The sequence below is a fragment of the Chelon labrosus genome (assembly GCF_963514085.1).
Source record: "Chelon labrosus genome assembly, chromosome: 16".
NCBI classification, from domain to species: Eukaryota; Metazoa; Chordata; class Actinopteri; order Mugiliformes; family Mugilidae; genus Chelon; species Chelon labrosus.
The window spans coordinates 8,939,806-8,963,583 of record NC_140349.1 but is presented as its reverse complement, the minus strand read 5'-3'; the positions used below and the strand labels follow the sequence as shown (position 1 = coordinate 8,963,583).

At 41.0% G+C, this 23,778-nt stretch overlaps 3 protein-coding genes across 4 annotated transcripts; 2 read left to right on the top strand and 1 right to left on the bottom strand.

Moving 5' to 3' along the window:
• Positions 1-504: 504 nt before the first annotated feature.
• zdhhc3b (zDHHC palmitoyltransferase 3b) lies at positions 505-14,933 on the bottom strand. Of its 2 annotated transcripts, none has more exons than XM_084563437.1 (7): positions 14,611-14,933; positions 10,360-10,691; positions 8,054-8,178; positions 7,140-7,236; positions 5,749-5,830; positions 5,417-5,547; positions 505-559 (listed from the first exon to the last, which is right to left on the bottom strand). In XM_084563437.1, exons 2-7 carry the CDS (start codon positions 10,660-10,662, stop codon positions 527-529), a joined length of 771 nt encoding a protein of 256 aa, XP_084419563.1. In that variant the 5' UTR covers positions 10,663-10,691; positions 14,611-14,933; the 3' UTR covers positions 505-526. The 2 variants fall into 2 exon arrangements, with proteins under 2 accessions (XP_084419563.1, XP_084419562.1); XM_084563436.1 differs by lacking the exon at positions 505-559 and adding an exon at positions 1,270-3,711 and having other exon boundaries at positions 14,611-14,932.
• A 2,454-nt stretch (positions 14,934-17,387) lies between these two features.
• exosc7 (exosome component 7) lies at positions 17,388-20,122 on the top strand. The gene is made up of 8 exons (XM_084562988.1): positions 17,388-17,548; positions 17,697-17,798; positions 17,966-18,060; positions 18,515-18,680; positions 19,204-19,274; positions 19,389-19,512; positions 19,591-19,746; positions 19,945-20,122. The coding sequence occupies exons 1-8, from the start codon at positions 17,492-17,494 to the stop codon at positions 20,047-20,049; spliced, it is 876 nt and encodes a 291-aa protein (XP_084419114.1). The 5' UTR covers positions 17,388-17,491; the 3' UTR covers positions 20,050-20,122.
• Positions 20,123-21,127: 1,005 nt separating this feature from the next.
• On the top strand, positions 21,128-23,391 carry LOC311501653 (tetranectin-like). Its single transcript, XM_084563609.1, has 3 exons — positions 21,128-21,318; positions 21,492-21,590; positions 22,345-23,391. Exons 1-3 carry the CDS (start codon positions 21,219-21,221, stop codon positions 22,749-22,751), a joined length of 606 nt encoding a protein of 201 aa, XP_084419735.1. The 5' UTR covers positions 21,128-21,218; the 3' UTR covers positions 22,752-23,391.
• Positions 23,392-23,778: the final 387 nt, after the last annotated feature.

Genomic DNA, 23,778 nt, shown 5'->3' with positions numbered 1-23,778 from the left:
CAATCTTTGTTCAGTGTTAAGAGTTTGAAAATTAAATCAGAAGAGCTCACAAACAACGGAAATCACGCTTTTCACTTTTAACGTTCGACTCTTTTTAACGCGAATCGAGGCGGTTTGATTAGATGGTGAGACTTTGTTTGCTGTGATATAAATTTATAAATTATTCCTAAAATGTCTCATGTGTAAACGTGTAATATACTCTGTTAATAGAAAACACTTAAAAAGGGGATGTGTAAATTGCCATCTCCAGTGAGAGAGGAAACACTGTTAAATTATTAAATAAAAAGCTCATGTGACAAACAACGTCTCCATCGCTCATGTTGTTGTTGTGATGTTGTGGGAAGATGTTCAGAGAAGATCTGAAGCTAATCTGTTTTGAATTAGAGTAGATGAGAAGGTCTGTGTTTTCCCACAAGCAGAGATGTTGTGCTCTTTTAGCTCAGTGTCCACTCTTTGCATTCAAACACAGTAATGTCTAATGAAGAGGGTTCTTACTGTAGTTAATGGGGCGAGAGTGGAGTTAGCCTCAAGCTCGTCTCCATCTACAGTGAGCCTCACCCTTTAAAATGAAAAACACAATTAGTCAGGCTAAAACATCACACGGAGGATAATAATGGAGATCATGTTCATTATAGGCTTTTTATTCTATACTGTTGAGTTAAATCAGTACATTTAGATGAGGATGTTCCAACTTTCTATCATCTTGGTCAAACTCCAGAAAACGTGTGATTTAATTATCAAAAACAAGCTGTAATTATAATGATATCCACCAATTTTATTTTCACTCTCTAAGTCAACTCCAGGATTTAAAACATGTCTAAACTTATTTTTCTTAAAAAAATAGAGGGCAAAATGAGTCTAAACTTTATTTTTTTGACTCAGACTTTACTTGTTATACATATTTTCTTCATTATAAAAGATTTAATGATGAAAATTTTTATTTCTCCTAAAATTTTAGAGGGCATGCACAGAACAAATACTGACAAACATGGTAATTCTACAAAAGCAACAGCAAAAGTAGGTTCTAGGTTCTATTTTAAGTTCTATCTTGTCATATACAATATATGGTTTAATCTTCCTGAGATTTTATTATACATTTTGTGTTTGTTCTTTCCTTTTTTCCAATAATAAGGGTATGCTTCTGCAATGAGGAATATTCATTATTCTTTAAATCTGACAAATCAAAAATGCATCATTCCCATTTTTGATAAATTTTAATTTCCTTCATAGAAATAAAACACCTTGATAAAATCTTAACCAAACACTGTGTCATATTCATAAATTTATTTCATTCCCCTTTCAAGAAATACCACAGTCAGAAAACAAAAAAGAAGTCATGTGGCCACAGTAACACGTAGTTTTCATACCTGACCAAGCAGAACACATTAAACAATCAAAGAAGAAGAAGAAGAAGAAAGCTGGTGCGCTGTACGTGTAAACCTGCAGCATCCACACATGACTGGTCATGATTTAAAAACATATAAAAGCCTCAGAAAACATCAGTCTTTACAGCGTTTCCCTCTTGAAACGGTTCCTTCACTTCGCTAAGCTTTAAATTTGGCAATGAGGCCTTTCACCGTCTAAATAAACACATTATTAACTACAGTAAGGCTTATGAACACATTAAGACAAAGGCATTTTTTAGTGTTAAATGCTTAGAAGAGGCGCAGTTTCAACAGGCATAAGCCTCTTATTGTCCAAACGTGCATTTCTAGTCTTTCAGGTCTCTTGAACATGAAACATTTAACATTTTTTACCCTGCTCTAAACTGCCATCTGTGACAAACCAGGATCACACACAAGCTGATTCCATCGATTGAGAGCAAGTGAATTCCACTTGGGGTCAGTGCATTCAGAGAGCAGTGCTGTATTGCTTTATTCCCTGACGTTCAATCGTTCAAGCTGGTGACGGTCGTCAAGCAAACAGGATCTAAACGAGGCTGGTTTTAACTCTGACAGACAAACAGTCTTGTTTACCAGACAAGTGTAAGATTGGAGATTTGAAGTAATAATCCTTAAGATTTCTATGATCTCTTACATTTTTTATGGTCCAGATGTTCTCGGTGTTAGCCATTATGTGGTTCACGTACACCAAAGCAACTATTGCTCTTAAAACTGAAGCAATAGAAGTTAAATTTGTTGCGAATATTCTGCCCTCAATCATTTTAACAGGAACATATTAGAAACACCTTTCAGCTTCAGACGTCTGCATTACTCAGTTTTCCACCAAATTCACTATAAACCCATTTAAGGTAATAGCAGAGAAGACTGGTGGTGGAGGTTTAGATCAATCTATGCATGAGGGATTCACAGGAAACGATGCATTTACGTAATGTACAGTAATAGATGTTTATCTCGCTGATATCAGCCTCACTGTTTACTCCTCTAATGACGATCAGAGGCGTGTTAAGTTTCTCCTAATGCAACATTTCCTTGACGGGAAAAAACACGTAGGCGTGTTTTATTGTGAAACAGTTGCAGAGCTGCCTTTGGCTTTGAGTTTTTATGGCCTGGATGAATAATAATCAAGCGATTTCTTGACACTGAAACTGTTTTAAATATTTAAAAAAAACTACGTGATTAAGAGGAGCAGGAGAAAAGTCCTCAAAGTGTAGTTGGCTATGAAAGTGTGGGGGAAAAATCTGATTGCTGCTTCATATTTTGAGGACGACCTGCACTTTTTAATTGACTGCTCAATGTAGCCAATAGATCATTAGTTAAATCTTCAGGATTATAGCTTAAACTGTTTTATTGCTGCTCTCCGTCTCTCAAACTCAAGCTGTTCTGATTTATTCTCATGTCCTTTGTGTTGCCAGATAAGAAAACAAAACATATTCCAAACCGAGACCTGAACAAATCCAGCTATCTGGCATCAAAAAAAGGACAAACTCACTTTAAAATGTATTAACCAAGCGTGAACCTGTGCTGACACTTTAAGGCAAATAAATAGAAACGTCTTTTAAAAAAAAATAATAATGTTCACTGTTCACTAATGCACTGTTCTAAGGCAAATCTGCAAAAGACTACTGCAACGACAGCGATACAGCAAAAATGAAGTGTAGCTCATGACGGGGTTCAGAGGAAGACAACAGCAGGCGTCCGTGTTGGCACCTGAAAGTGGCGGCGCTTTTGAGCGTCGTTAAGTCTTGGAAGTACGGAAATGATCAGACGTACTGCAGGAATCTTCACTCCAGCGAGGGCTGAGCTCAGTCTCTGTGTGTGTTTTTTTTTTTTGTCAACTCTTGTTAAGTGCTTCTTGTTGAGTTGTCGCTGCTTAGCTGTTTTTGTTTTTTGATTCCCGTAGAGATTGTTGTGCAGCTACACCTCGGTTAATCTCACTCAGCACCAGAAGTTTACAACATGTTTTTTTTGTTGTTTTTTTTTTAAAAAAAAAAAAAAAAAGAAGAAGAAGAAGAGAAACAACTTTACAAGAGAACACCCTGAAATATCAAGAACTCAGAAAGGAAATAGTAGGAGTGGTAAAGAGGAGTTTGTGATCCACGGTGGGATCGATCAGTCTGTGTTTGCGGCAGTTCAGCTCGGTTTCCAGCATTCACACGATGTACTGGTACTTGTCGGCCTTGCCGTGCTCGGGCGTCGCAAACGGGCTCAGCCAGGCTATAGAGAACGGGTGGCCGAACACCACCTTCAAGTTCATCCACTTAGACTTCTTGGCCCATCGTCTCTCCTCCTTCTTCAGCTGCTCGATACCCTGCGGAGGACAAGCGTACGTGAGGCGACGCAGAGCATGGGCCGTATCGGCTTGGGAGCACACAGCTGCCTTTAAATATTAACGTGCCAACAACAACAACCAACAAAAAAACAGGATTAAAAATGAATCATGCTTTGAATTCTTTAGTTTTCCTCTCATGGGTCTTAATCGGTGACTCATTTCCTTTAGTGAGACCTCAACACACGCAGTATAAACTAACAGGGTCGATAGCTGCAGGGCCCATTAGACTGAAACTGACTGAAATAGATGATCTTTGTAGTGAACATTATAACACGGTGAGTCATCGTCGTGGGTGGTTTGAGCAGAAAATGCACTAATCTCAGCCCACCTGGGGGGCTGTAAGTGAATTACCTGCTCCTACTTACATCTGTGCTCTGATTAGGTGAACAACAGAGAGTGCCATCTTAGAGCCGTCATCCTCCATCATTACAGTTTTATTTTGAGAAATCCTTTAGTATATAAAGAAAAAAGGGGACTTCAAATGCAAACTTTCATTTAAAATTATTGATTGTATATAAAGTTCGACCCTTATTTATGTCAACCATAGGATTCCTGATTGTGGTTAGTCTCTAATTCAAAAGTTAACTGGCCTGCTTTACGTACACGCTGCCTCAGTCACTGGTACGTTTTTATTTACAAATCCTTTCTTGGCATGACTCCTACAGTCTCCGTTCTGAGGACATACTGCAATTTGTGGTCCCTAAGCTATGATCTGAATTGGGAGACACAGCTTTTTGGTTTTCTGCTCCCGCTGCATGGACAGCAACCTACAGGTCCGATCTCAAACTTCAAAATGTAGCATCCCTGAACGAGTTCACAAAGCTGGCGAAATCAGCTGAGTCATGTTTGCCAAAGATAGATAGATAGATAGCTAGATAGATGGATAGATGGACGGATAGATAGATAGATAGATAGATAGATAGATAGATAGATAGATAGATCTTTGTTCTCAATGGGATAAACATGGTTAAATAAAGGATAAATAAATAAAATTCAAAAACGAGCAAAGGAGCAGAGGTAGGTAGGTGGATGGGTGGGTGATGCCAAAGCAGACAGCTGTTATCCTGTGAGAGCGTATATCTGCTGTACATTTGGACATTTTTACATTGATGTCTACATGGATTGACTCACTTTAGGAGCTGCAGTTATTAGATCTCCAGAAAGAAGGTGTAATAGTTTTCTTCAAACGTATTAACATGTTAGTCGGAGTATTTGAAACTTTGCAAGAACTCTCCATGCCACTTTGTGTTGAAAAATGTAGAAACTACAAGAAAACATAATATATTTTGAAACTACATAAATGTTATTGGTCATGTGATGCTGAACCCAACTATAAACGCTTCCCTGCCGATTTAGTGAGGCTGGAGGAAAAGTCCGAGCTGGACTAATTTTCTATAATCTTTACAATTGTTTATCTTCACCTGTATAAAAACATCTGGATGCAACTATTAGCCTTGTTATATCATGAAATAGTTAGAGATCCATCAGTATTTCCACCATTTGATATGTGACTGGTGCTTTTATAAGAGACGCCACCAAAGGGGGTGCTGTATAAAATAGTGACGTATACACGTTAAGCAAAGAAACGCAGTCAAGTACATGTATAACTTAAATCGTTGAGGGTGGAACATCTGGCTCTGAGGTTGAGGTCTGTGTGAGATGGCTGCTGGCTGTTTGTACTCACCGTTTCATCGGTACAGATGGAGTGGACCTGAGTCCCAAACATGACTGCAGTGAAGATGAGGAAGAGGAGACCCTCAAAGCAGAGGAGGATGAGGAGGATGACAGTTGATGGTGGAGAGAAGTTACTGCACTCTGGAGGAGGAGGAGGAGGAGGAGGAGGAGGAGGAGGAGATTTTATGTTTAAAAGAAGCTTCAAAACTTCAAAACCATTCTCACAATTGTCCACTAGTAAACAGTCACAAACTAAACCACTACTACTGGTTCCCAGTCCACAGGGAATAAAGCAACCTCTGGTCTCTACACTAAACTACTGTAATACAGGATAATACTCACTTGTCCAGTCTTCTTCAAGGCAGAAAACAAAATGGAAGGCCACCAAGATTAACGCGTGGAAGGATATTAGTGCAATATACATCTGGAAACAAACAAACAACAAAATCATTAATTAGAAAAGACAGTCTTGAGTGTGATTTAACTTAAATGGCTTGTGCAGCTGTATTATTGATCTGCAAACGTTTCTTACATCCACTTAAACATGTAAAATAAATGATTTTTTTCATTTTGTAAATCAATAGGCGCAAAAAAAAAAAAAAAAACTGCTTACAGCTCGTAAATGCACTGGAAAGCAGTGTTGCCAAACTAGCCATTAGCCACCGCTCTAAAGAGTCTTTGTTGAGTTCTTGACTCAGATGAGGACAACAACGATGACCCAGAGGAACTGAACACCAACCAAAGAATCAGACAAAACTTTGTGTAATAGAGCAAAATACTGACGCTGCTCTCTCGCCGATCTTTTCTGTTGAGATGCTCATAGTAAATGGACCTATTGGTCCTCAAAGTGCTTTACAGTCAGAGACACATCTACCCATTCGCTCACACAAGCACTCACAGATTCACACACCAGTGCCACGCACTGGGAGCAACTGGGGGTTCAGTGTCTTGCTCAAGGACACTTCGGCATGTGGCACATTCCGGGGATCGAACCGCTAACCCTCTCTACCCGCTCTACCTTCTGAGCCACAGCCGCCTCATGCATTGTGTGTGCTGCTGTGGTGGGTTGCTTGAGTGTTCAACTCAGTGGGTCTATATTTAAAGAATTCCCACACCCTTAAACTTGTTACCTACTCAGTGAGAAGCAAGAAAAAAGTTAGCTCTGGCCAGGTCATTTATACTTCATGAGATACTCAAGTGCCAAACTCTGGGGAAGTCCTCATAGGGCCCGCCCACTCCGGTATACCTCACACGTGCTAAGCATTGTGGGAGATGCGGGAGATGGACGACTAGAGGCACTTATCTTATTATTTTCGGATTTCGGCCCTTGTCCGTCGGATCACGCCGTTTTATTCAACATGCACCCACACACAGTATGCCCATCTCTACCCAGGAGAGATTAGCGGTCACACAGCGAATATTAACATCTGGGAGCTCACAGAATTGGCTGCTAGCATTTCCGCTTTTCCACATTAACCACGCCCACTTCAAGTTGCCGGATACCACACGAGAAAAAAGTTCTGCCTGGTCGATGTGTCAAGAACAAGCTGCGAGAACTCCCAAAACGAAGGCTGAGAACAAACTTCTCGCTTCTTGTGGAGTATGTAATCAGCACCCACATGTGTTGACGCCTCATTGCAGCCCTTATTATATATTGAAGTTAAGAGCCAAGTGTAGATATGATCATGAGACTGACAGATGGTCTCACTGTGATCTTTTTAAGGTGGACTCACTGTGAAGAGCACAAAGTACTTCTGGTTGTTCTCTCCGACACAGTTGTTCACCCAGGGACAGTGGTGGTCCATCTTTTTGATGCAGCGTTTGCAGACACTGTGAGGAAACAGACACATAATGAAGATTACAGGAAAAGTGTAAAGGCAGCTAAGCAATGCACACCAATATAACAGAGCGTATATTGTATATTCAACCACTGCCAGAGTAAATCGCAACACACAGTGGTAAAATGATGCACACCAGCTCCTAGCAGCATGATTCATTGAGCTCTGACAGATGTGAAAGACTGCTCTCAGTCATAGCAGCGGCAGGTGGAAGTTATTTATCTGACAGACACCTCGTAATTTATCAAATGACAAAGCATGGAGTCACAATCCACCCCTGTGCTTTTCTTCTGAGGGAAATCTATTTTGAAAAAAGAAAAAAGCAGCCACTCTGTTTGTAAAACATTGATCTTACGAGTCACTGGAGATAGCCGTGTCACTGCGTTGTATTATCTGAATGAGTCATGATATTCAGCAAAAAGAAAAAAAAATAAATCATCTGTTTCATTCGAGCTGACACCCATCGGTGCCTGTGAGACAAAGTGAGTCACTTGCTTGACAATTCAATTACTCTGGTGTGTTTTTGCACTTTTCACGTCTGGAGATCCCAGTGAAACCACCGAGCAGCCACAGAGGGAACTCCTTATTATCAAGCTGCAGAGTCTGCAGGGAAATGCTGTTTTTAAAAAAAGCACAAAAAACACACACCAGGGGAGGCAGGAGAGCCGGTGCAAGAACAAACACAGGAGTTCCCAGCGGGAGAGTCGCTTCAGGACTCTCCTCTGTAAGGAGCAGACTGCAGCGTATTAAAATGTGTGGAGTCTGCACTCTCACTTTCCTACATTATGCACTTTCACAGAGTGCTGTACCTGCAGTGGTGAGCTCTGTCGGGCTTGATGCTGCAGCACTTGGGACATTTGTACACCACCTGTCCCGGTTTGAGCTGCAGACTCTCGATGAATTCTTTGGTTGCGTTCCCTTTCGGCACGGCTCCCTGGGAGAGATAGGGGAAAAAAAAGAAGAAAAAAGCTGATGAGGAATTAAGCTGCACCTTCTGTCACTGCAGATGCTTTACACTGTTTTCTTTTTCATTCATTTGGCTGTGGGAGACGTTATAAACAAAAATACCTTGCTGCAATGCATCATTGGGCTTGATCAGACAAAAAAAAGCATAATAAAACCTAAACTAAACTAATAACAGAGTCAGGATTAATGTGCTGCCATCAAAAATGTATGATACTGGAATGGCTCCAATGGATTTTGCTTAATGTCCCACAGTATTTCAATGGAGTGTGAGACAACTAAGCCAATTACTGAAAGTATTAAAGGGGAACTACTGTTTTTTTTACAACATGGACCTTATTTCTAGCATAAAATGCGATCGTTTACTCACCAATATAACTTTTGGGTAATTTACACTTGTTCAGGAGATAATTAGATCTGCGTATATCCATATAGTGGGAGTGACTGGGGCACCGAAACGCAGTCTCTAAATAACGCATTATCTGCCGCGAAATTCGTTAATTTCAGCAATATTTTGTTATGATACGCTAGTGCTATTCCCCATTGAGTCCGGAGTTACCCGGAGTTACCTCTTCTGACCTGCATTATGTCATCTCTGAGCGGCACCAGCCATGTTGCAAAAAGCCAGCAGTAGCAAATTACAGGTAAACAAGCCGACCGTCGCGGGTGCGTGCGGCTCTCAGAGATGAAATCATCCAGGTCAGAAGACATCATGTCTGTAGATTGACCTACAGACCCCAGATGATGATAACAGCTAACTCCGGACTCAACAGGGAATAGCACTAGCGTACGATAACAAAATATTGGTGAAATGAACGGGTTTCGCAGGAGATAATGTGTTATTTTGACGCTGCGTTTCGGTGCCCCAGTCACTCCCACTATATGGATATACGCTGATCTAAATATCTCCCGAACGACTGCAAATTACACAAAAGTTTTATGGGTGAGTAAACGATCGTATTTTATGGCAGAAAAAAGGTCCAGGTTGTAAAAAAAACAGTAGTTCCCCTTTAAACTAATTACTTCATTGCAATCAAACGCACCAACACATTCATGTAAAAACCACTCTACTTACACCAAGCTTTACAAGCTAAATGTTTCTGAAGTACTATGACTGACAATATTACCAAATTGTATATTAATGTTAACTCCTAGTGGTCTGGTCATCTCCAAGGTGAATCTAAAGCTTTGTTTACACGTGTGCATCGATTCTAAGCAGGGCTATGTTTAGTGTGGAGCATAGTGTTATTAGTAGGCGACTGAGTCAAGCTCAGCTCACAAGCCCGGGTACATCAGTTGATAATTAATCTGTAAACCAACACACATCAGCTGACAGCTAAGATGAAGCATCCATCAGCAAATCTCATTCCAGGCACCTGATTAAAGTTTATTTAGCCAGTGTACAAGGCAGCTCCGCCCCAGCTCCTCCCTTTATGCTTTGTCTGTATTAATCAGTGTCATTTATGTGTCACCGGAGTCCACTTCGTTTTTTATCTTTGTGTTGACAGGTTCTGAGCCAGGGAGGTTCAAAAACAATGTTTCTTTAACTAATTATACTGGTGAGTTACCATCGGTCCCTAATTAAAAATGGCAGACGGTGGAGGTGTGAATTCTTTGTTGGGTTTACTTCTTATTTTGAGAAAATGGGGACTGAAACTGGGCGTCTAATGTTGGAGTTGGAGCTGATAAATGCTGAACAACAGTTACTTTTTACTGAAACTGCTGCAAAAAGAGAAAGGATGAGTCGACGGTGCAGTGGAGGTTTTTCTGTGTTTGTCCTGCCGCTTGGAGCGTGAACAAGAAAATGCTTTTAGGACCAAGAAGCAGCCGTTACCGTCGGCGCTGTCTCAACATGTAGTTCGTCTCCAGGGGGAAGTGCACAGGAGGCTACGGCGTTGATTTGATGCAGAAGTGTAAATTAAGCTTAATGGGTCATTGTTTTAATTTTTAACAATGTGTTGTAGCTTATAAGAACTTCATGCAATGGTCTGGAACTACACTCGTCAAAGAAATGCATTTAAGTCAAAAGTAATGAGACCATACAAGAGAATACCTACAGGAACACAAATAAGTTCTCAGAAATCTGTGCAACAAACAGTTTGTGCAAAGATGTGTCACAGCCTATGCACCATTACTATAAAGTCTGACTGACCGGGTCTGTGCACATCGCCTTGGCGTGAGAGGCGAGGGCGAGGAAGGCAAGGCCGTTGAAGATCACGCCGTTGAAGAGGCTGTAGAACACGTTCCTGGCGGGCAGCAGCATGACAAACACCACCACGAACTCGGCGTAGAAGACCAGGAACCAGGTGATGATGCCGCACACGATGCCGCAGCTGTCGCGGATGAACCACATGGTGTCGGAGCCGGTGCGGGGCGGAGGAGGGGCGCAGTGCTCGGGCCTCAGGTAGCCAGCTTGCCGCTCGATGTCCCTGGTGCGGTTCGCCGGGCTCTTCATCCTACAGCGGCCGTGGCTCCAACCGCATACTGCGAGGGGAGACGAGGGGCAGATGGAGACAGTGGCGGGGGGCAGAGAGATGGGAAGGAAATGAAAGAGGGAAAGGAATTAGAGAATTAGGCGAAGGATCTGAAGCATGTGTCAGTTATTTTCACCTTGCGGCTCACTTCCCCCATTCGTTGTCAAGTCCATAAAATGTGAAAATAGTGAAAGAATCCTCAAAAATTTCTTGATTGACTGATTTATTTCGTCTCTGTCTGCTTTGACAGAGTGCAGTCCCACAACAATTAAGAGTAGGTGTAAACACACCATCAGAAGTAACTACATGATCCTCAAGGAATATAAAGAAAGACAGAAGCTAATAAGACACAATGAATCAGCAAATAAGGTTCGGATGAATACTCAGGAGGAAGCATTAACTGGAGGAGGAACGAACACTGACTGGTTGGATCCCATAAGACCAAACAACCCATCCAGATTCCTCTCGCAGCAAAGAGAAGAAGAGACATTAATTCACTATGTAGCTTCAAAAAGGTGAAACAAAATTCAACAAAGCAGCCCACACAATTGTCCCGAACTGCACTGGGATTGAGCGTTTCCACCTCTGTCTGGAGACGAGGCTCATGAATAAGCAATCGAGCAGATCTGAGTGTGTGTAGATAAAATGATGATGTGACTTCAAAGGGGCCAAAATGTCAGAAACCCCCCCAAAAAAAAGGGGTCTGAGTATTATGTGCAGATAAAACAGACTGGAATAAAATCAGCTCATTCCTGGAGGATGGCTAGACCTGGGCACCCTTCTCTTGACTGAAACCTAAAACACAGTCATGAGGGCTCGTCTGAGCGGCAGCCGGATCTGACTTTTACTTTACTGTATGTCTGTATTAATTAGGGCTTGGCCATGCGACGTTATAAAACTAATCGGCGCCGTAAACTTATGTCATCGGATGCATCAGACTACACACCCAGCCAGCGTGCTAAGTATGCTGCATTCACTGGGAACTCCGAATCTCTGACTATGAAAGAAATCAAAGAAATGTTAACACAACTGGGAGACATAAGCCGTTATAGCCCTTATAAAAAATGAATTAAAGTACAGTGTGAACGTGAACCCTGCCGCGCAGCTTCTTGGCCTTTTTCTTGTCATCATCAACACAGCGGGAGTTGGGAGCAGTGGGAGGCCATGTTGGAGATCGGCTGAGTCCACCTTCACTGGACATCAGGGATTACTGCAGGATTTGTCTTTTTCTCTCGTCCGTACAGTGTTCAGGTGCTCTTTATGTCCCCATTTGTACTTCTGTTTACATATATTCTTATATATTTCTGTTATTTTTTTTATATTAGTGTTTGATGTATGCAAGAAAAGGTGATTTTAAGACCAATTAAAGGTGCCTACAAATAAATAAATACGGACTTTCAAATTAGCTCCTCCTCCATTAGTCACAATAGTACATTAAAATGATGCTTATGCATAAATAAGACAAAATAAGACGATCCTTAATTTATCCAACTGTGGGATAAATGACATGTAAATAATTAAATGCTTAGAGTGGATCTTAATCTATTTTTTTCATGTAGAAAAAGACACATGAATATAAAACATAACATTTTCCATATGTTTTCATGTAGTTTTTGATGTTTTATATCACATATTTGTTTCCTGTTTGATATATTTCTCCCCTGGACTGCTGTACTTTTAATTGTGATCACATTATTATTTTCCACTTTAAATGTTTCTCACTAAAGGCTGTTGGGATGGTTATTTGCACAGACAGAGGTTGTGTTTGCTGTGCAGCCTTACTCTGCAGTTTGTATGACGAGTGAAGGAGGGTACCGACTTTACCCACATGACTGTCTACCAGTACATAACTGAGTCATCAGGTGGGAGTTCAAGTCAAACTAGTTTTGGAGAGGATGAGGGTGGAGGTGGAGGGGGGGGATTGCTTGGTAAAATACTGGTATTGTGAATCTAAACTGTTCACTCCATTAGCAACAACAGCCCTGAAACCAGCGTTTACTGATAAATGCAGATAAAAACCCCAGACAATAAAAAAGACAAGAAAGGCCTGGAGTGAAACTAACTGCTGCACCACACTTCATTAAGTCAATGGCTTCTTTTTAGAGCGACTCTTTCGATTTTTCTCAGTGAATGGCTGTCTTTTTTTTCCCTTTTTTCTACAATGAAACCCACTATCTGACTTGATTGTACTAGAGACACAGAACGCCTTCTCTAACCGAGTCGACCAAATGAAAAAGCGATCACGGTGAAGAGTTTCTAGCTTCGCAGCGTTGTAAGATTACAGCCGTGAGCTCAGTCTAAATGCATGCAGCACGTTCAATCAATGATTTATGGGTATGTTCAATACCCTGCTGCTAGAACCCATTTGAGAAGTGAGTGAGCGATGGCGGCAACGGATGGCATGCTGCATGAGCGCTGGACAGATCGGATCTGACCTCCTGTTGAGATAAACGGTTAGGAAAATGCTGTGGTCTCACCATAGCGCTTATCTCATCTGATAACTCGGAAAGCAAAGGGTTGTGGGTTCAAAGCTGAACTCGTCAGTTCGTGTAATCCTCTTCTACAGGATATTCAAGAAATGACTGTGTCACTTGAGCGCCGAGGGGAAAACATGACTGACATGGTTTGGAGGCCTACCAGATAGTTTAAAATGAGAGTGAAACTTCTAAACAGGTAGAAGAGTGTACTGTGTAACCAGACCACCGGGGAGTTAAACCAACAACCTGTGTCCAAACCTCCAGCATGGAAACTTGGCATTCACTGTTTTTACGGCCTGATGATTTGATCTAGTGGTAGATGAAGGAAATATATGAGCTGAATCAGTTTAATTAGCTGAATTATGACTGAATATTAGTAATATCAGTTAACCTAATAATGATTTTCTCTATAAAGAATTCAGTCGATTAAACTTTTAACTATTTAATATCTAAGATAGGTTCAGGCTACATGGGGCATCCCATTCGAAACAACCTCACAAAAAGTGCTATGTGGGTCTTTACCTTGCTATATGCCTTTCTTTCTAATCATTTCATTTCTAAGGTGATACAATTGCACAAAACATTTAATAAAAATAAGGTGAAAGCGGATTTTTTGCTATTCTGGGGTTCAATTTGAGCTCAAAATGGCAATGAAACTAAAGTAGAGACTGGTTTTAATGTTTATTTCATGCTATTTAGAGGCAAATCCTGTATATTCAGATTTTTTTATACAGATATCCTGAAGTGAATTCATATATCTTGAATTACATATGCATTAAGTAGGGTTCAGATGTAAAATATCAGTTTTATTAAAGATATATAGGTTCCCACTACTTCTAAGTTTGATTTATCAGCAACTAACAACCATTTTTATTGTTTTAACAGTTTAAACTGTAAAAAATACTTGTACAATTCTCCAAAGCCTATGTTTATATCCTAAAAAAGTCTTGATATCTCCAGTCTAATATCTAAAATCAGAGGTTAATGAACTTTGGGATCACAAAAGACAAAGTAAACTGGAAAATATAGACATATGAGAAGACTAGAATGGCTCAAATTGATTTATTATTATATCAAGACAGCAGCTAATTCATTTTATGTCCAGGTTATTAATCGATTACTTGTTACAGCTCTAGTTGATTCAGTTTAGAGCCAGAATAACTTGATCTGTGTCTGTGCACAAGTATCCAGGACTCAGTTTTAAGGAGCCTGGTTTGCAGCAACCCTTCTTAAAGATGTGTCAGTGTGATGACCAGCAGTTATTATGACAATAAGTGGCTGTAATGCATTAACTTTAGTAAAGTGTTGAAGCCATGGAGCCGACCAGGAAGTTGACTCAGGCAGCTGGAGCAGAGCAGGATGTTTGTAGCCGACAGCTGGAAACACTTTAAATGTTCATAACCACTTATAAATTAAATAAGAGTCAACCGTCCACTGGTTTAGACAACCTACCTCGCCCTCTCTCGTCCTTGTCAAGCAAAGTTTCTTGAAGTCCTCTTGTAGTTTTGAGCCTAGGGGAGTTCAAACACAGGGAACTGGGAGCTCCTGTATCGCCCCGCCGCTGGCTCGGTTAGCTCAATCCCGGCTACACGGCACTGATATCCGGATAGCCGCTCTCGAAGGCTCCGCTTTCACTTCGGTTCCGACGAGGTGTTAATTCGCTTAATAAGAGGCTAGCTAGAGCCGGAGGGTGGGGGGCCGAGTCTTGACACGGGCCGCTGTCTAACTGGTACGGTGGCTGCTACTCAGTCAGATCCAGAAAGGTCTGCAGGCAGCGGGACAACACAACGCAGATCCAACCAGGAAGTAGGATACCACACTATGTCTGGTGGAGTGTGAAGCCCTGAGTCTGGTCTGTCAGGAACACTGACGCTCAGGCAGATCACTTAAACTGAAGAAAGAGACAAGATACTCTAATATTTTGAGAAAATTGTCTTACTATAGTATTTTTTTTGCTTTCTTTCTAAATCATCTCTTAAGTTTTTTTGTAGTTTTGCTATGAGGTAAAAGCCCTACTAAATATGTTCATGTTTTCATCGCTTGAATAAGGAAATCATATCAAAACTTGTGATTTATTTATTAATTTTTAATTGTACAGTTGTCTTTTTGTTATTCTGGTTGTTAAAAGAGGTATTGGGTATTCTGGTAAGGCTTTTAAAAAAAACTTTTTGGTTATCAGAGAAATAGCTGTCGGAAACACAGTGTGACCTCTACAGTCTGTGGGTGTGACCAGTGTTATTTATTGAATCTCTGATGGCATAACTCATTTATTTTTGCCACTGTCTGTGGTTGTATGTCAAAACAGTTGATTAACTTGTGACCAAGTGGTGTTCAATCATGAGACCAGTGCTTCCTTTCTGTGTGGAGTTTGCATGTTCTTCCTTGTGTCTGCGTGGGTTATCTAAGACAGGGGTTCTTAACCTTTTTGACCGCGGGGCCCAATTTTCCCGGTACAAAGTGGTCCGGGGCCCATTCAAATATTAACACTTTCATTTTTAATTGATCCGTGTCTTGGTTTCATTTGTAACCAATAACTAAATCAAGATAGTGATAGTTTAACAAGCTAAAACCTTGTGAAATAAATGATATGATACACTGTGACCACCTCAAAGACATTTATTTATATCTTGTGTGTAAACCTGCACATACAACAACACTGAACAGTATGGCAATTATGACATATCAAGCTGCTACAAGAACAAATATAAAGGCTCAAGGCTCAATATTTAGATTTAGATGGACTCTAAAATAAAAAACTATGAGAAATTCTGATAAATAAAATTCTGTGGTAATAAATACATTTAAAATAATAAAAGTTTCAAATTAAATAAAATATAAATAAAGTGCAAATTAAAATACTGCCTTATAACCTACTGATGAATTTGACAATTTAGCAGTCTTCATTTTTGCATGCCAGAACTAGTAGTTACTCTTCAAATCTGTGACAAATGAACAATAACAACAGTCACAACTAGGGTTGCCAACCGTCCGGTGAAAAACAGAAACATCCCGTATTTAGAAACTAAAGTACGCGTCCCATTACCGTGAGAATCAAAAATAGTGTGTAAAATGTCAATGGAATGAATGAACAACAGGACGCTTTATATGAACATTTACGGTAAACTTATCCCAGGCCGTCTCCTGCTCTGTGACCAATGAGCTGACAGCAGGAGTCCCTCTCATCTCATTGGTCGAGGTAGCCTACTGTCGCTTACTAAGAATTTACTGAAAAAGATGATTTGTTTTCCGTGTGTTCACTCAAATATATGCATTTAATTCAATTCAGGTTCGAGTCAAATAGTTAAAAAAAAAAAAATCGTTTCACACACTAAAAAAAAAATTACCACACCTGGAAGGGTGAAGGATTTGCCGGCCCTGCCAATGAGGTGTCCCTTATTTATTATTCAGGAAGTTGGCAACACTAGTCACAACAGTCCATCCTTCGCTATGGTGAACGCTTTCTTACCCGCTACCTCCATTCACAAAGCCGAACTTAATGAAGTCAGGGTTGCGCACAAAGTTAGCCTTTTAGGAGGGGTTGGCATCACTTTCATCTTCATTTTTTCGTTTAAAACTTCTCCAACACTTAAGGGAAAAGACCGCAGCTGGCTTCTTCTGCTGCTGCTCATTGGAGCGAGTTAAACAACTGGCTGACGCATCACTGCCACCAACAAATGGGAAGCTGCATTGCGGTCCCGCGGCCCAACAATGGGCCGCGGCCCAGTGGTTAAGAATCACTGATCTAAGATGTCTTAGATTGTTTGGTGTGAGTGTGAATGATTGTCTGTCTCTCTGTGTTAGCCCTGCGATAGACTGGAGACCTGTCCAGGGTGTACCCCGCCTCTTGCTCGATGACAGCTGGAATAGGCTCCAGCCCCACCGCAACCCTTCACAGGACAAGCAGTTACAGAAGATGAATTAAATTAATGAAATGGTCACAACTTCCTGAAAATCCAAACTCAGGGCTAATCCCAATATTCTTAATACAATTCAATGCACAGCTGTCGCACCGCTGCAGCATCACACTTAAAGCCAACATACAAAGGACAGAGAATTAGTATAAGATCTGTTAAAAATGAAAGTGAAAAGAACAATATTAACATCAAACAAACCTCCTTTTATACATCAGTATAAGAAACATGCAGATAAAATTGTCGGAAAGTCTTAAAGGCATAAAATGTAGAGGTTTTTTTTTAGAGTTATATGCCGGAAAAAGTTATATTCAGTAAAAATAAAAATATATATAAGTGTGTATTTTTTTGCGGTTTTAGTGTCGTCTCTTGATGACGTAGAATGAGAGCGACGGACGCATGCGAAAAAACGGTACCTTAACATGGCAACAGTCCAGGTTAGCGAGGCAGAGAAAGTCTACATCTTACATGGCATAAGGGTAAGTTTTTAACAGATACTCCATCCAGTGTTTGTTATTCAATTTTGTCTATAAATGTCACGGGAGTCTTTGAGCTTTGAGGCTAAGGTGGCAAGCTAGCTGCGTTCGCACTAGCATCCTGTGTTGACATGTTTTTCCTGGTCATCAGGATGACCTACGAGTGGATGGTAGGGGCTGTGAGGACTACAGACACATGGAGATAGAGACAGACGTGGTGTCCAACACAGACGGATCAGCCAAAGTCACTCTGGTAACTCTGTGCACCTCAGTCGCATCCTGTCAAACACCTCCAGCTGCACCCACACACACTGAATTATTACTTACATCTGAGCCTGCTTAATGTCTACTGGGTCCTTTGTTGTTAAATAATTAGGAGTGACAGACTAACTTTTGCTTTCTGTGCTGTCTGTCCTTAAGGGGCACACAGCAGTTCTAGTTGGGATTAAGGCTGAGATTGGAAAACCGAGGCCCATGGTGCCAAATGAAGGCTACTTGGAGTTCTTTGTTGACTGGTACGTATGGTGTTTATTTACTTATGTGTCAAATAAGGCTTAGCAGGTTTAAGAAAGGAGACTAACTTTATAGGTGTGGCCATAAATGTTATCAAAACAACTTATACGCTTATTGATTGTCTTACTCTTTGTAAGCCTTCACTTTTTCACAGATCTAAACCAAGTGTTTATAATATTTTAATGTGCAAAACATGACATGGTGTTGTATAATCACATCAACTATAGTGATTGTGTTGTTGTAGCTTTTGTTTTTCTATTGGATACCCTGCCACTGGGAGGCGCTGTTGTATTTTCTCCTCTGTATTAGTCTCAAACCATCCCACTAAGTGTGGACTGCATTGGAGTAAATGTTATGATACTACCATACCTCTCACCTCTGTCCCATGAAAGCAAAAAGAAACACATTTCTCTCACCTCACGGGTTTCTCGTATTGCTTTCTCGTTCTGTCCCTAGTTCGGCCAATGCAACCCCGGAGTTTGAAGGCAGAGGAGGCGAGGAGCTGGGGACGGCGCTGAGTAACACCCTCTACAAAGTCTTCAACAACAAACACAGTGTGGATCTGAAGAGCCTCTGCATCAGCGCTGGAGAACACTGCTGGGTGCTCTACGTGGATGTGCTGGTGAGCGGTAGCACCCGATCCTGATTTTCACTCCGTCACTTATTGTTTATGCAAACACATGAATGAATCTGAGGAATTCCCGACCGCAAGTTATTTTCCATTTGAATCGTTTGTTTAACTTCACTTCCCTGTATGATGCAGGGCTTAGATCACCATTTGATTGTTTCCTTTAAGGAACAGTTTAGACAGATAATTAATCGGCAGCACTAAAACTAAATTGGGAACTGGGAATTAACGCAGTGCATTTGATAGACTAAACAACTTATTAATTAATGGATATCCTAATTGACAGATTAATCTACAGTAGTAGTAATTATTTGTGTCCCTATACAGTAAGCGATTGTCCATCTGTTTCACCTTTTTTGCTTTGAGACTGACATTTAGAATTCAGAATAAAATATATGCGTACAACACATTTCTGTTCTAGCTTGTATGATAACTTATCTCTGCGTAGAGCTGTTTAGTTCCTCCTTGTCAGAGCATTTCCACGTGTAATAAATCTCACATTACGGTGCTTCCCCAGCTCCTGCAGTGTGACGGAAACTTGTACGATGCCATTTCAGTCGCCATCAAGGCGGCTCTCTTCAACACAAAGTCAGTATTTGTTTGGCTGTAATGATTGCCTCTCTAAATCCTGGCAGTTCTTTCCTTTGATTGGCTTATTGTTCTCAAACACTGATTTATTCTGTAAAAACTGTGATCTGACAGAATCCCCAGAGTTCATATATCGACTGACGAGGAAGGAGCAAAGGAAATCGAGCTGTCCGACGACCCTTACGACTGTATGAGACTCAACGTAGAAAACGTTCCCTGTATCGTGACCTTGTGCAAGGTGAGCCCACTTGCTGTTGAAGTAAAGACTGTCATCACACAAACAGAGACACATTTAGGCTAACTGCTTTCGGCGCAGGTGGGTCACCGGCACGTGGTGGACGCGACTCTGCAGGAGAAAGCCTGCTCTGTGGCGAGCCTCATCATCTCTGTCACGCACAAGGGCACGGTCACCTGCACGAGGAAGGTGGGCGGCGGCAGCCTGGATCCAGAGAGCATCTTTGAAATGACAGAGGTGAGTCAGGCCCTCCTCCTCAGCCATCTGGCCTCCTCTCACCGCAGCTGAGGAATTAACATACCGTGATTTTATTATTTATTTAACTGTTGCCTTAACTGAAAAGCAGACACATTTGACTTTGACCTAGTTAAAAAAAATAAAAAAGGTTGTTATCTCACCTGGATGAAGCTGCAAACAGTATTTCTTTGTGTACAGGCAGGAAAACGAGTCGGGAAGGCCCTTCACGCTCCGCTTATGAAGCTGCTGCAGCAGGAAGAGAGTCTGGGAAAGAAGAGACAGAAAGTTGGCTTTCTTGGTTGAACTCCTGATTTTACAGTTAGTTTTTACATGTATGCATCATTTTCTAATAAATTGTTTAATTTGTACACTCTGATTGTTTTTGTATTTTTAACTGGGGAGAGTGGGGGGGGTGCTGTCAATACACTCTACAGTCTTCATACGCCGTTAAGTGAGTCAGGTGTAAATATCCTGTACAGAAAAAGTTTTCATCACAATGTAAGATGCTAGTTTAAGCTGCATCTCGATGATTTTAGACATATTTATTTGTATTTACACCCTATAAAAGTCATATAATATGAATTATTGTTAATAGAAATTATACATTTATGCCGAATGCCATATTTTAACTTATAATTTTGTAAAACCTTACATTCTCCTGCTGTTCCCTCACAATCTGTTTTATATTTTAGTAAAGAAACAAATTTAATACTCATATCTCTGTCGACACTTCAGACCCGAAATCAGTCCTCTACTGTCACTGCACTGCACAAATATGGTCAGTCTCTTGAGTTTTGTTTGCCACGTGTCAGCCGAGACAATTGTGTAAAGTGCAAGTCTTAAAGAAAGACCAGATGTGACTCTGGATCGTGTCCACTCTTTCCCTGGTCTGTAGCAGGGTGTGTGCAGAGACGGGGAGAAGGCCGGTCCAAAACAAACTCCTATTTATGGCAGAGGCTCCGAGCGCAGAGTTTCAAACTGAAAAATCTCTGCATGTGTTTTATGTATTTATAATAAATAATAGTGGTGAGATTTTTAATTCAGTGCCTCGTGTTCGCCAAAAAAAAAAAACTGGAAATGTTTTAATTTTTCCAAAGCTAAAGACTTTCAAAACCTATTTTGGCCAACTTTTAGGAAAAATAGTCTAATTTCTTTTGAGCCAAAAAACAAACTGTGACCGCGTTATTTAAGCTTTTATGCAACAGAGGAGTCGGTGTCACCTGGATGAGCTGCAGAGGAGTTATGTCATAGCTGCTTCACACTGCCTCGCCCTGTCTGCTGGTCTCCACCTGTTGGACTGTTATTCCACACAAACAGCAGTTTTGGGAGTCTGTATTTTTCCCCTGTCCAGAGAGAGAAGATGAGAGGGAGGGTGTGAGAGGGAGAGAGAAAGAGAGAGAGAGGAAGCGTGGGAGTGTGAGGGATAAATCAGAACGTCCACGTTGGAGCAGCCTCATTCAACAGGTCTGACCATGGAGTTCAGAGGAGTGTGCGTGCTGCTGGGAGTGCTGCTGCTCGTGAGCTGCTCGCTTCAGCAGCAGACTACAACGAGGAGGAAGCCAGTGAAAAAAGGTAGATGGAGGAAAATATCTGAGTCATCACAACCTGTAGGAAGAAGAACAGATTATGTAAACATCATGGACTTACGTTTCCTTGGAAAAAATACATTGAATCACTTGCTAATTGTGCACTGGGGTTTAAATCACCTTCTTTAAATTGTATGATGTTTGTTTGTTTGGCATCAGATGCAGCAAAGGATTCCGCAATTGAGGATCTACAGAAGCAGATTAATGACATCGTCCAGGAGCTAAACCTTCTGAAAGAACAACAGGCCCTGCAAACAGGTAAACACAACAGGTGTTAAACACCTCAACTTGTCTGCATCTAAAAAGGAAAGGATTCCTCGAAAGATTTCATGAAAAGACCATCTTGTTAGCCGAATTATATCAGTGACTGCAAATGTTTTATTGGAATTTAACACCAAAAGTATCTTGTCAACCAAGGAAACATGATGTCCCTGTCTTAAAGCAGGGCGCTTTCTCAAAATCTACTTTAAGAGCTGTGTTGTATTCCTTCTTGCATGTTCTAAATGAACCCTACATGAACACCAATTCTTTAAAATATGCACAACTTATAGTTTAAAGGCATTGCCATACATTAAAACACAAAAATGCCATTATATGCATACTCAGTACCTGCTAAGGATCAGTATGTATTGGGACACTCGAGCATGTAAAGGAAGGAATCAATTAGGGCCCCAACATCAGCCTTCTGTCCCCTTGTTTAGATCTAATCAACGTCGACTCACTGGATTACAATTCAGGGAACAAAATCTGTATTCAAGAGTCAATACTCAAAATAAGGACAGATGGGATACATGTGTACTCTTTGAAACTGCATGTTTTAATCTGGATCCCACATGGCAAACCCACGTTTGACCTGTAGTCCAGAACACTAAATGCTATCCAGTTGTTCCTGGCAAACAAGAATCCTCTCTACAAACGCAAAGCCTCCTATTTATCATGTTAGTCACGATGAGTGAAGAGCTTGTTTTACAGTTTCCTATCTAACCATGTGCTCCTCCTTCTTTGTCTTCAGTCTGTTTAAAAGGCATAAAGATCCATGGCAAGTGTTTCCTGGCCGAGCCTTTGAGGAAACGTTACCACACTGCCAGCGAGGACTGTAACTCGCTGGGTGGCGTCCTCGGTTCTCCCTCAAGCAGCGACGAGAACGACAAGCTCAGAGACTACATCCGCCAGATAATCGGCCCGGACGCACAGGTCTGGATGGGCATCAACGACATGATGACCGAAGGCAGCTGGGTGGACCAGACCGGCTCCGTCATCACGTACAAAAACTGGGACACGTCCAACTCCCGGTCCCCCCAGCCGGATGGCGGCATGTCCCAGAATTGTGCCGTCATGTCCGGGTCCTCCCGTGGGAAGTGGTTTGATGAGAACTGTCGTGAGGAGAAGCCGTCCGTCTGCCAGTTCAACATCGTCTGATCACATTTATCTCATCACAGACTCTGCGATTGATTATAGCTGCTTTGTGTGTGTGTACTCCTGCTGCAATGCCACTTTGCCTGCTATTCCAAAAGGAGTTTGAGCCAGAGGTTCTCAACTGGTTTTTGCCTAATCTGGAAATCACACTCAGTCCCATGGGAAGATTTTATGTTTTGACAAAAGTGACCTTCTGGTGTGTCATTTGCAGCATTCCTTGTGGTCACGATGCAACCAAGAGGAACAGTTTAGAGTAAATTAGAGTTTTGGAGACAATCAGTCTGCAGTCATTGCATAGGCTTTTCTTCCTGCCTGTATATTGGATAGATTGAAATGCCAACAATCCTGTAATAACGGTGTGTGCAGGTGCTGGCAACGTCCACAAATATAAAAACTTGGGAGTAATTTTCCATTACTTCCACGTCTCTATTACAGCAGCCCCATGACTCACAGGTTGAGAACCACTGGCATAAACTTCACAATTTATGTATCTCAACTACAAGGCTCACATGCAGCTACAATGATGTCTGGTACTCCCATTTGTTTTAAGAATATATCTTCAGTTTACTAACCTTATACTCTCTCATAATGTCTTGCTTGATATAACCTGTAACGTTATCGTCAATAAACTGATTACCCGTTCTTCCATTGTCATTTCTTTAAGGGAACATTGAGGGAAATTTGTTTTTTTTAACTGAAAGTTAGAAAAAAATTCATAACACTCTCTTAGCTCAGCTTAGCTTAGCTTAGCATAACAGAAACAGTGGAATAAAGCTAGCTAAAACCAATCTACTAACACCTCTAAAGCTCACTATTTGAGACATGACACATTATATTTTGTTTATTTAATCAATAAAAGTGTAAAAATATATATAAATATGTATATATAATTACGTAACAAATAATCTATGACCAATAAATTCCTTGAAGATGCTAACAAATAGTGATGCACATATAACTACATAAAATGAAAGTTTATCCTTGTGGTATGGATTTAACAACCACATTAAGTTAAAACATGTGCATTTGT